Source organism: Xyrauchen texanus, chromosome 45, assembly GCF_025860055.1.
Source record: "Xyrauchen texanus isolate HMW12.3.18 chromosome 45, RBS_HiC_50CHRs, whole genome shotgun sequence".
Classification (NCBI taxonomy): Eukaryota; Metazoa; Chordata; class Actinopteri; order Cypriniformes; family Catostomidae; genus Xyrauchen; species Xyrauchen texanus.
The window spans coordinates 15891184-15904142 of NC_068320.1; the positions used below are offsets into that span (position 1 = coordinate 15891184).

Consider the following 12959-nt stretch of genomic DNA (forward strand, 5'->3'; position numbering starts at 1 on the left):
AGTGCATTTAAAGTACAGTATGTAATTTCTCAGTATGTGTGTTCCCTGGGAATCAAACCCACGACCTTGATAATGCTAGCATCATGCTCTACCAATTGAGCTATAAAGCGAAGAACCCGAGAAAATAACTCCTGATAAAGTGTATCTGCTTCACTACATATTTAGTTGGACTGTAAAAAAATTGGATCATGAATGCAGACTTCAGAGAAACAGTATTTCAACTGTTATACAGTATCTGACCATATTAAATTAACCTGTCTACAGATGAAAAACCTGACAAATGTATTGCAGCCATGCATCTGTCTTATCTCTGAGCTGCGAGAGCTCCATTTCTCCTGTATCTTCAAAGTGTGAGATGCATCATTATCATATTACACGCTAGATTCCACTCGCTTGCCTCCAGACGTTCCAGGCTCAGATGTCAGGCAACATGATGGAACATGTGTAAGGGGAGGGCTGAGGAGTGAACAGAAAGCTTATCGGCTCATTTCAGATTGCTCTACTTTTTAAAGTGACAAGCAGACAATAATCAGATAACTAGCACCAAAAATAACGGCAACCCTAGAACATGCACTGAGAGCAGATCTGCCCTCTTGACTCCATGTGGGAAAAGCTGCAAAGGGTTTGGTTTGGCATGAGTTTGAATTGGATGCCAAGGGTCATTGTGTGAAGGTTATGTCAGGCAACAGCAAGTGACACCAAGAGATGCAACAGATGGCAGAGCAAATGCTACCTCATGCTGAGCCAGATTAGCCATGTGAGACAGGCCCATGTGGCCAACATCTACCATTGGACAAATTCTGACATGTCTGAGAAGTTCCTCTGGTTGAGCCAATAATTTGCACTGGAGACACTGTTCTTTGAACAGGGTTTCTCAATAGCTGGCCCATGGGCCACTTCTGGCACACGAGGGACAGATGTTTGGCCTGCACTAAAGCCCAAAATATACTTTGGTCAGATGCAAATTTTGTCATCAGCATAGTGCCTGAGCACTGAACGCTCGTAGCCCGATTTTTGAATACTTTGTCATAACATCAAGAGTGGTGGCCCTTGGTTATGTATTGTTGACAGAATTGGGCCCTTGGTGAAAACTAATTGGGGAACCCTTGTTTAAAAAGTTAATCTTTCACCCTTCTTATATTAACCATGTCTGATCAGCAGTGTTGTGCATTCAGTATCTGCTTGAATCATAAAATACTTCATTTTTGCTAGATGTTGAGTATTGAAGCACTTCAGATGTTCTTTAAACATCTGTTACACAGGGTTTTAAGATGTTTCTTCACACATGGTGTAGACATCACATACGAACAGTTTGTCTCGCAGTCTTTAGGGTGGATAATGCGTGAATGACATGCATGAATGACTCTTGAATGAGGTACATGATAAGCACGTTGAAGGTCCTTAGTCAGATATCCTGTCCTTTTACACTTCTTCTTGAATGAAATCCACTGGTAAATAAAGAGCCAAGCAGGCAACTGTGTGTTTCAGCATGCCAGTTTACAACTATATATTTTTACTATATTTTTTTCAACTATATTTTCTAAAGATAATGTGAGTGGTGCCTACCAGTGTAAAAAGTCTAAAGAGCCATCTCCCAAATCTACTATGATATTTTGGTCTCTTCATAAGGTCCAGGTATATGGAATTTTTCACCATCTTTATCATCCGCAAGTAAGATCACTTAGAAAAGTAATAGCAAACCTCTCCTCAACAAACCACAATATTTAAGGTATTATTCATGTTCTTTGCACACAAACACTGCAGGATGTGTTATACAATGAAGTTTAATACTGGAGGTTAGTAATGCTTGCCTTTGAAATAGCAAATAGCAATACTTTTAAATGTAATTTAGTAAATAGTATTTGTTAATTTAACTGGCAGGTCTCCCTAATGGTCCAAGAGACTCACCAGGCTGTAGAGGTCTGGAAGGTCAGGAGTGTTGGGCTCTGTGCCTCCCCTCTCAAGCTGTGCCTTGGATGGTGGTGCTGACTCAGGCCTGATCCCATGTTCTGTTCACCCTCCTGAGCAGCACTGTGCCACTGACTCCTGGCCTGTTTGAGCCATCGTCCACCCAGCCCCCATTTCTCAAGATACACCCTACACAACTCGTAGTTCATGGCTGAGTAGTATAGGAAGTCCAAAGCAAGAAGGACCATGACAAAAAAGCCATAAATCCACACACCAATGAGGGCAGTGTAGTTACTAAAGCAACAGGAACAAGGACAAAGAGAGAGAAAAGAAAGTTAATAGCAGCTAGGCAGTGACATTGCATACAATTGCTTGCTAGGGATTGGCAGTATATACCATGTGATGGTGGAAATGTAGAGATTTTGCAATGTTGTTTAGATTGCTGTGGGTAGGACCGCTGTAACAGATAAAGGACGGGCAAGGAGGAGGCGGGAACCGGCTGAACAATTGATGTAAAGTTTAATATCAAACTCAACATAAAACAAACATAAACAAACACACACACATGCAGCACGGCCGCATGTGTCTTTCTCTCTCTAACTGGTGTCTCCAGCCCCCCTTTTCTCACTGATTCAGCATTGTCTGTGCACCCTCAAGGCCCAGCCATGCCCTCCTCCTCGTCACATTCCTCCCCCACCCAATTCAGGCCGGGGCACCACCGGACTGACCTACTCCCCCCCCATCTCTGGAGGGGAGATGCTGCCCTTCTGGCCGTCTGTCAGCCGGTGGTCCACCCTGCCTCCTGGGAACCTGGGGAGAGATGAGGTGAGGCGTGGGGAGAGCGAAAGGGTGAGCGGGAGACACAGAGAGAGAAAGAGAGAGAGAAGAGAGAGATAAAACTTGCTTGCCGGTCCCCGGACACGCTGTCGCCCGGTCCTCAACCGCTAGCAGACGGAACTGCTCCTCCCCTTCTTGATTGATGGCAGCGGTTCCTCCGGATCACAGTGGCCAGCAACGACCCCTCTGTCCCCTGGCAGATGGCCTCAGCTGCTCCCCTGGCGGATGGCAGTGGCGAGGACTCTGCGACAGCGCATCCTTCCTCCCTCCCGCATTTCAGCACTACTGTAACAGATAAAGGACGGGCAAGGAGGAGACGGGAACCGGCTGAACAGTCAACGTAAAGTTTAATATCAAACTCAACATAAAACAAACACACACACATGTAGCATAGCCACGTGCGTCTCTCTCTCTCTCTCTCTCTCTCTCTCTCAAACTGGTGTCTCCAGCCCCCCTTTATCTCTCTCTTTCACTGATCATCTGATACTATTTTTGAGTCTTTGTGTTTTTTTAATTGTTACATTAAGTGATCATGCTTTTGCACTGCTTCCAAGACTTATCATTCATTTATTAATTTATGAATAATGTTATTTTTGGTTTGCCTCCAAGTTCCACAAAAATAGGGAAAATTAAAAAATTAATTGAGATAAAGTGTATAAATGTTTTTTAATTGACAGTGTTTAATTGACTAGATTTTATATATATATATATATATATATATATATATATATATATATATATATATATACAGTATATAAAGCATTACTCCGTTATTTAATATAAACCATTTTTTGTGATATATTCTCACTGAAACTATTAAGAACACCTGTACACCTATTTACATTTACATTTATGCATTTGGCAGATGCTTTTATCCAAAGCAACTTACAGAGCCCTTATTACAGGGACAATCCCCCCAGAGCAACCTGGAGTTAAGTGCCTTGCTCAAGGACACAATGGTGGTGGCTGTGGGGCTCGAACCAGTAATCTGATTACCAGATTACCAGTTATGTGCTTAAGACCACTACACCACCACCACTCCACCACTTCATGCAATTATTAAATCAGCCAATCCTTTAGAAGCATTGCAATAAAAAAATCATGCAGATATGGGTCTGGAACTTCACATTAATGTTCACATCAACCTTCAGAATGGGAAAATTTTTAGGGCTGTCCCCTAATAGTTGACCAAACATTAATTGATGAGAAGAGTCTTGGTCGACCAAGTTTTGATTGGTCAGTTGGTCGCAGAAAAAAAAATGGTGTTCACAATCAAACCGACGAACACCGGTATTAATGCTGATTGGACCCTAGGTGGTACTATGGGTAATTTTCACTAAGCAGTGTTAGGGTTAAGCCTGCACAATAAATCAAAACACCTTGAAGTTCAACTTTGAACATTATTTTGTATTTATTTTAACAAAAAATTCAAATGAAACTGGAAATAAATTTTGTTCCCTCCCAATATCCAATTACATCGGCAACTCTTTAGTGATTTTGCATTGAAGATTAAATACATTTATTGAAAAAACTAAAGTGATCAAAAATAATAATAATATATATATAAATTATAAGTAACCACCTTTCCATGTACCATCAGGCAAGTATCTATCAAAACATGCAGGTGGAAAATTACTTTTCCATAAAAACAATTATGAATGTACAAATAATAATTATAATGATAATAATAAATCACTGAAATATAAATCATGGTTCGAGCTGAACGTATTTTTTTTAATTTTTTATGTTTTAATCACAGATGTATAGGCTGCAGAGTTGTGGTCACAATGAAACTGTGGAAAATAAAGTGGAAATAAAGTGAACTGAACCCAAAACACCTCCTGAGCGGCACTCATAGACGATACTCTTCTTGCAAAAAAAAGTTTTTAATAAAAAGAAATTCAGAAGACAGAAACAAAGGAAGAATGAGAACCTTTTACATGTGCGTGTTCCACAAGACTGCATACCTCTGTACAAACAGCTTCGTACAAACAGCTTGTCTACATGCGCATAGATGGATTTTCTGTCATCTGTTCTTAATAATATAATAAAGTGTGTTTCTTCAAGCACGTGTCTGTGTGTCTATGCATTAATTTAATAATAATAATAATAATAATAATAATAATAATAATAATAATATATAATTTAATACGTTAATGGGAAAGCGAGCCAAAAATCATCTTGACATCGTCAAAGGCATCAGCTATTGGCAATCACTCTGACCATCATCGATCCTCGAGATCATCATATGTCGGCACAACCCTACTGTGCATTTCTCTATAAATTAACAAAATGTTCAGACAGTCTCCTTGCTGTTTTTTCCGACACATTCAGAATCATTACTGCTTTTGCCGGTGTCGCTGCGGCTCGCTTTGTGTGTGCGCTTGTCAAATTTATATTTTAAAGGCTCATCATTATGGTTTAGTATTTCTCTGTAAAGTAGAACAGTGTTAGCAATTCTACGTATAACGTTCTTTCTCAGCCCTGGAACTCAAACCATTTTCTGATGCCCCCAAACAATATATTTAAGTAGTTAAATTAATATAATAAACATGCGACAGCTAGTTGACTAATGGCTTAAAACGACTTCTAGTTGACTATGAAAATCTTTTTTCGGGGGCAGCCCTAGTAATTTTTTTTATCTCAGTGATTTCGAACGTGGCATGATTGTTGTGGCCAGATTGGCTGGTTTCAGTATTTCTGTAACTGCCGATCTCCTGGGATTTTCATGCACAACAGTCTCTAGAGTTTACTCAGAATGGTGCCGAAAACAAAAACATCAAGTTAGTTATAAGGCAATGCCTTATTGATGAGAGAGGTCAATAGAGAATGGCCAGACTGGTTTGAGCACACAGAAAGGCTACGGTAACTCAGATAACCACTCTGTACAATTGTAGTGAGCAGAATAGCATTTCAGAATGCACAACATATCGAACGCTGATGGGCTACAACAGCAGAAGACCATGTTAGACACTTTATTAGGACCATGTTCCCAATAAAGTTCTCAGTGAGTGTATACCGTTAATGTGATATAAAACACTATACTCTTTAGTTTGATATAAGTATACTACATATCTATTAGAAAGAAAAAAGTGCATTTTGAATGAGCAACTGAAATAGTTATATTAATACTAGGGAAAATAGGCCTGATTTTTTCCACTTAAATCAACCGATGCAATGAAAAGAGAGGTCAGTGCCCATACAGTGGCAGTAAAGTGCTGTAATTGCTTTCCACTGGCCTCTGACGGACATGTCCGTAAACGATCTCTCTCTCTCTCTCTCTCTCTCTCTCGCACGGTCCCCTGCAGTCAGCCTTTAACCCTTACGGAGGCATAATTACCCTAATACGGGACCGAGTGCGTAGGATCACGACCCGGCCCCGCCCTCTGCCCTGTCACAGGGTTATTGCGAGAAAGCGGCGTATTTCGAGAAAGCAGCGTTCTTGTTTACATGCACTGTATAAGTGGTGTACACTTTACTCTAAAATACATGTGGCTCAGTCATAAAGCAGCTTTCTCCAGAGCAATGTAATTAACCCACAACGCTTGTGTAAATAACAAACATGGTATCAGAGGTAGACTTCACTATTTTATTCTCTGTTGCTTCACTTTATTTCCAGATATTCCAGAGCGGTTGCTGTGTTTGTTTCTTTACCTTTCTATTGTGGCCTGCAGCAGAATTGCGCTTCAATAGTGGGGTTTTCTACATAAACCATTCCCTCAGTGTATGAGTGCATATACACAAACGTGAGGGACCGTCGATATTTTATAGTGGTGTTTATAAATGGGTGTAGTTTATAGTGTATGTAGCGTTTCCCACTGTACTCGCAGAAATGTTTTGTTGAATGGTTGGGCTCCATCCAACGACATTTGACACATATGCGTACTCTTCAAAAACCTTTAAGAACACCAAAACCTTTTATATGGCCAGATAAGCAGCTTTCTCTGGGAGAAACCTAGGTGTGTTAAACTGCTTTCTCTTAATCCCTTAAACGGCGTAAGGAAATATGCATTCTTGTTTACATGACGTTTCAAAATGCAGCTTTCTGCAAAAACCCTGGAATAACCCGCTTTCTTCAGCACATGTATATGTGGTCAATGTCTGTGGTGAATGTTATGTAAATGTTACAGCCCTGACTTGTCTAAATATGCAGAATCACTGAAACCAGTATTTATTAGTCTGGTCATTTCCACTCTTTTAAGGCACTGTACTGGACTAAAGTTAAGCAAACAGCTTAAGCTAAATTAAAACTGATACTGCAGAATCACTCTCATGATATCTTGATTCATCGTAACATATGTAATCATGACAGTGTATTGTGACGTTTATTGTATGGTTACATGTAATTGTCATGTCTTAAATGTACAGCCTTTAACCCATTATGTTAGATTATTGCACAAGCCTATAGCTTACTTGCGTGTCTGAATGCATCTGCTGTATTATGCATTTTGGACTTTATTTGCATATCCGTGAGTGTGGCAGACAAAACATCAGATTCTAAAAAAAATTCTAAGTCAGCTGGAGGGATAAACAAGCCATGATGATATTCAGAAGAAAGGCATCACTACTGATCTCTGGTCCAACACACTGCTCCAGATCACTGCTCCAGGCAGGACTACCGCTCCCTATACGCATATTACGCAGACTGCGTAGGGCACCAACTCCCTAGGGGGGCAGCGTAAACTCCACCGGCTGGCATTACTAGCATGTAATACATTATTCAAGGATCCGGTAACAGTTGCGGAACACAGACTGTCGCCTCACACTTTTCAGACTTTGTTACTTTAACAGGGAAATCTGAACAGTGCTGCTAGCCGACGGTGGTTGTTAAATTCCTTCCTATGCTGTAATAACACAGAGTGTAAGGGTTGAAATCTTGCCAGAGGAAGGTTTTGACTGCTGCATTCTCATACAGACTGGTATCTGTGATGTGGTCAGCTTCTCTGTCAGGGTGGATGTGCAAGCTGAGAGTTAATGTGTAGGAAGGAGTAATCAAGGACCATTTTTTGAAGTGTGTTCTGGTGTGAGCAGATTGCACTGTGCATCTCTTCACACCAAATTATTAAAAAAAGAAGTGCGAGAGAGAGAGTGTGAACCAGAAATATTCAGAGAATCTCTAATTATGAGCAGGATCAGAGAATGTTTGTCCGCTGAAAGTCTATGATGATTATTTAAGGCTAGGATGAGCTTTTGTTGCATGCAATAGATTACTTTGCCTGCCGAGTATGTCCAATACATGTGTATAATAAGTCTGAACTCAGAAAGAGCCCAATACGTATTTACAACTGCATAATTGTATCTTTCAAAAACATATTTCAGTTTACCTGTCAACTTTTAACACATATTTAAAATTTGTATATGGGGTGCATCATAGAAAAAAAACTATTTGTTTTTATTTAGCATTTATACAACATACATAAAACAAATTTGCAGCACAACACTTTGGCCTGACCAGCATCTTTGCAACACATTTCAAGCAACAAGCAATTTGACTGTCCACACTGAAAGTAAAAATGCTACATGACACAACAGAGCCAATCAGAAAAGAACATGGAGTATGACATTTATAACTACATTAATGTATTTTCAGTTTTAACTGTCACTTAAGTGTTATATAATGCAATAATGCTTAATAGGTTTTTCATGAATGTTATACAATGTTAATATATTTTCTATGACATAAACTACCACAAAGAAGAAATTCTGTGTCTGTATATGCTGTTGCAAATGCACCAGACCAGTGGTTCCCAACCTTTTTATCTTGAAGCCCCCTCTACTTATATATAAGTCTACACATGCAGTATATCACCGCCATGGATGTGTACTCTCTCCTAACGCTCTTTGTGTTTGCTTGTGTGCACGTGCAAGAGAGCGCTATCATCGATGTCTGAGAAATGCAAAATTCTGATTATAATACAATGATTTTGGGAACGTGCATTGCCACGGATTTTGCATAACAACGATAAACATGATACTTGATACATTTCTAGCAGTTGACATTTATACTGGTCTATTGCACATTGACGCAGAGCCATACAGCTGCTTGATGGTCTCATTATAAAGCATTAACAAGGTATGCCGTTTTAAGAGGTTTTTACAGTCTTGCAGTGCTTGGTTATGATGTTATAGAATTTTCATGACCTTTGAAGATCCAAGAAAAAGAAACCCACAAGCACTTGTCCAAACGACAACCAGCACACCTGCGTTAGAAGCAGAATACTGTAAATTCGGTGCGTGTCATACTCACGCAATTGTGCAAAGAGGCTGTTATTGGTAGAGTGACATTTCATGATTTAGAATTTTTTATGTTTGAGATTTTGCTTATCACGTTGAGTCAGATGAGGACGCTGGCATGCGGTTTACTGTTACGGATTCGCACATTTTAATTTGACTCACTATTTTTCTCAGAATCTTGTGTGTGAGCACTAAATGAATCCGTCATTATTGAAAACTCTGTCCATAATTTTGACACATAAAAACAAGCAAGAAACTCTTCATGCTTAAACCATCTTCACATGGAATATCTCTCCCTCAGTCTCTGTGAAAGAGAGGGAGGGAGAGGACAGCCACTTGAGAGTGAAAAAAGGCACTTTTAATGCAAAAATAACAACCGAACGCAGGTTAGAATTTGTTTCTGCGTGAGAATTTTGAATGGGAGCTTGCGTAAAGCCAGGTTGAGAACTCGCAAGTCCAAGATTGTCCGCAACCCACCTCCTTTATTGGATACAATGAAGTAAGGGCTGTAGAAACCCTACTTCATCTCGGCTGGAGGGACATGCTCTATCGCGCCCTTGAGTAGCAGAGTTGTAATCTCTGTACATAAAGTTCTGGCATTTTCGCCGTGTATTGAAGTGGAGCGAATACCGCTGAGACGAGGCGGGAGCCTGGCGAACTGAAAAGCGTGTCCCAAGGCTTGGGTGTCCCTCAAAGCATTTATCTTGCAGGGGGCGGGTTAGAGACTGAGGAGGAGGTCCTGTGAAGATGTCCTCAGAACTCGTCAGTGCCGGCCTTCAGGGGATGGGCAGTTGAGGGTCCGGAGGTGTTTTTTTGGTGACGGGGTGGTGTGAGAACGGCGCAAGATGACCCAGGAAGTGAGGAAATCACTCTTTTATTAACAATGTCGGTGCTGCAGCCCGAAGGGGGTGGTGGTCAGCCCAAACGTCTGACTCCCTGGGTCTACCATCTCAGGAGTGCTTAGGAGCACTGGGGCGCCGCCGCGGCATGATGTGCGAGATAGCTTCTGTCTACCTCTTTACTGAAAACTGCTGGGCGAAGTCGTCGACGGTGTTGCTGAAGAGGCCAAGCTAGGAGACGTGGGTGTTTAGAACGCGAACCTTGTCACATCTCGACCATTTTAAGCCATAAGTGACGTTCCTGGACCACAAGGGTGGCCATCGCCTGCCAATCGAACCAATCGTCTTTCCGGGTTTTCAGTCCAGCCTTGTGCTCACGGTGGCCCGGGAAAGCACAGCGGATGTTGCGCTCCCCAAATCGCCTTCATCGTCGGAGGCGCCGGTGCGTCCTGCTGGATATTTTCTTAATATTTTCTGGATACAACTTAAAATACTCTGTCATTTTTGGGTATACAGATAAGTGTCATCATTAAGACATCATTAAGACTAAGACATCATTAGAGACTATAAAGGGTCTACTTTTATTTGTGTACACTCACAATAACAACAAAATCTTTTGCTTTTGTAAAATAAAGAAAATAAAAAGGGTGAGCTTTCAGCAGTCTCTGTGTTCACGAGCATATTTCAGAAACACGTCACAAAAATGAACCGAAACTCTGCGAATACTTATCACACAAACATGAAACATATGTCTAAAACAAAACAAATATTCTCCTGCAATGCAATCTGTTTGAAACAAAGCAATGTACAGTTTTTACTAGGCTATCTAATTATCTGTAATGTGATCCCACCCACCAGCAGAGCGCTCCATTCATACGCTAATGTTCTGAGACGATCAGTGCAAATGTACACGCCCCCGACTGTGAGGTTTGATGTAAACACAACACAGCTCAACTTTTCTGCGTGTTTGTAAGGATACACAGGCGACTGTGAGGTTTGATTTAAACACATTTCATTCATTTTTCTGCGCGTTTGCAACAATACACAGACGAGAAAGCTCCAGGATATTATGGAAGAGTTAACATTTTCCTCAGAAGAAAGCGGGACTCCGATGAACGTTTAAAGCAGGTTTTTAAATTGTATGCTGTATAATATAAATATGATATGTAATATGATATAAAATTATATGAATGTTTAGATTATATTTTAAATAGCGTTTATGCTGCCTCATTATCATCAACAAAGCTTGTGCTTGCAAATATCTGTTCAGGTGTTTATTTCCCATATTAGAAAATCAGCGTATTATAATGATTTCTGAAGGATCATGTGACACTGAAGACTGCAGTAATGATGCTGAAAATTCAGCTTTGATCACAAATTGCATTTTACAATATATTTAAATAGAAAACTGTTCTTTTAAATTGTAAACAGAGTTCAGAATATCAATGTTGTTTCTGTATTTTGGATCAAATAAATCCAGTCTTGGAGCAGAGGAGACTTCTTTTAACAGTAGTGTAGGTCTAAAATTAAATAAATAGGGAAAATATATAGTCAGATTACTTCTTTTAACTTAAAACTTGATTTGGATCATTAAGTCTCCTCACATTCATTCTCTATCCCTCATTGATAGGCCCAGAGGAGGGGTCTTTTGTCTCCTCAGGTGTGAATTACAATCAATATTCATGATCATTCACACCTCCTCGCATATTACCTTTCAACAATTAAATTGTCTTACAAAAGTTAAATTACTATATTGTTTTGTATGAATGAGTGATCAGGATGGTTTTCACATCATTTTGTAGCAAAAACTCTAGGCTACAAGATCCAGTTCTCAAAAGTCTTGTGGACAAATATTTTGTATCTGTTATATGACCTAATTTCAGTGACTTAAAATTTTTGTTTTTTCAAAAACCATGCATAAACGTTATTTTCTCAAAAAAACATACCTGTACACACATGTTGCTCACATATTATTGTAGCCCAGTTTGTGCTGAATACAGTGTTATCAGACTTTCGCCATTAATATGTTTTTAAGCAACTGAAAAAAGCACAAATGTCAAGGCATGTCAAAACTTCTCCAGGGCCCAAAATACCCTCAGACCCCAGAGGGTTAATCCCGTAGGAAGAAGGTGCGGTGCGGGGGGCGGCTATAGTGGCTTTCCCTCGGAAGGAAAAATGCTGCAATCGCAACGTTGCCATGGCTATTTTCTTGCAATGAGAACATAAACCATTCATAAATGCTGCCTCCATGTGATCATAGCCCAGACACGCGAGGCAGTGTTTATGACCGTCAGAAGCGGAGAGAAAACAACCGCATCCAGGAACTACACAGAGGCAGAAAGGCATCTTTAAAAAGACGCGTCCTGAGAAAGATGATCAACGCCTGCTGTGTATTGCTCTTTTACTTATGAAAATACTCTGTTTTAGAGGGGAAAACACTTCTCTTTTAGAGAGTATAAGCTCTTTCACTGAAGCGCTGTCGAAGCGCCCAGGGGCGTGGACTGCACAGCGTGCAGAGAAGGAGAAGTGCTCTGGCAGAGTTGAGTGGAGCAGCAGTGAGAACTCAGCTTGCTGCTGCACAACCGCTCGGCTCTGAAGAAAAAATCTGACTGACAGACGCATGTCCGCTTCCCTTTATACCCATATTTCCGGGGGCTGAACATGCAAATTCTGTCTGCCAATTTCTCATTGGCCTTTTCTCAAGAGGTTCGCAAGGCTCTCAAGAAAGACCCCTTGTGTCACTACAATCGACACAATGTCGAGTGAGTGACAGAAGGGGAACCGCCTTTATACTTTTAAAAACTGCATTTCATATTTTTTTGAGTTTCATACAAGGTTCAGTTAGACATATTGAATTTGTATTTTTGCATTTGTGCTGGGACTATATACATTGCTTTATAAAATGTATTTCCCATGATATGGTGAAGGAGTAAAATGGCTGAATGAATATATCTGCTAATGAGATGGGAGCTAGTGAAGAAACCAATGCAGTGCTGCATTTCAGCACATAAATTCAAAGGATACTGTGGACTGAATTGCCAAATCAGTTGGAAAAAGATAAATAATTTCGGTGTATATCATGTTGTGATTTGTTGGAAAGCAGACCATACAGAAGAGGTAAGAAGTATTATTAGAGGCAAA

The 12959-nt window shown here is 40.3% G+C and overlaps 1 protein-coding gene across 2 annotated transcripts in view; it reads right to left on the bottom strand.

Annotated features, from left to right (window-relative positions):
- Nucleotides 1-12959, bottom strand: part of LOC127637205 (protein shisa-like-1a) — a 57825-nt gene that overhangs the window by 11008 nt on the left and 33858 nt on the right. Inside the window, exon 4 of one of the 2 annotated variants that reach the window (XM_052118158.1) lies at nucleotides 1909-2202. In XM_052118158.1, coding sequence (XP_051974118.1) covers nucleotides 1909-2202 — 294 coding nt within the window. Of the gene's footprint in view, nucleotides 1-1904; nucleotides 2203-12959 lie in introns of those variants that run through there. The other variant, XM_052118157.1, reaches the window with a different exon arrangement.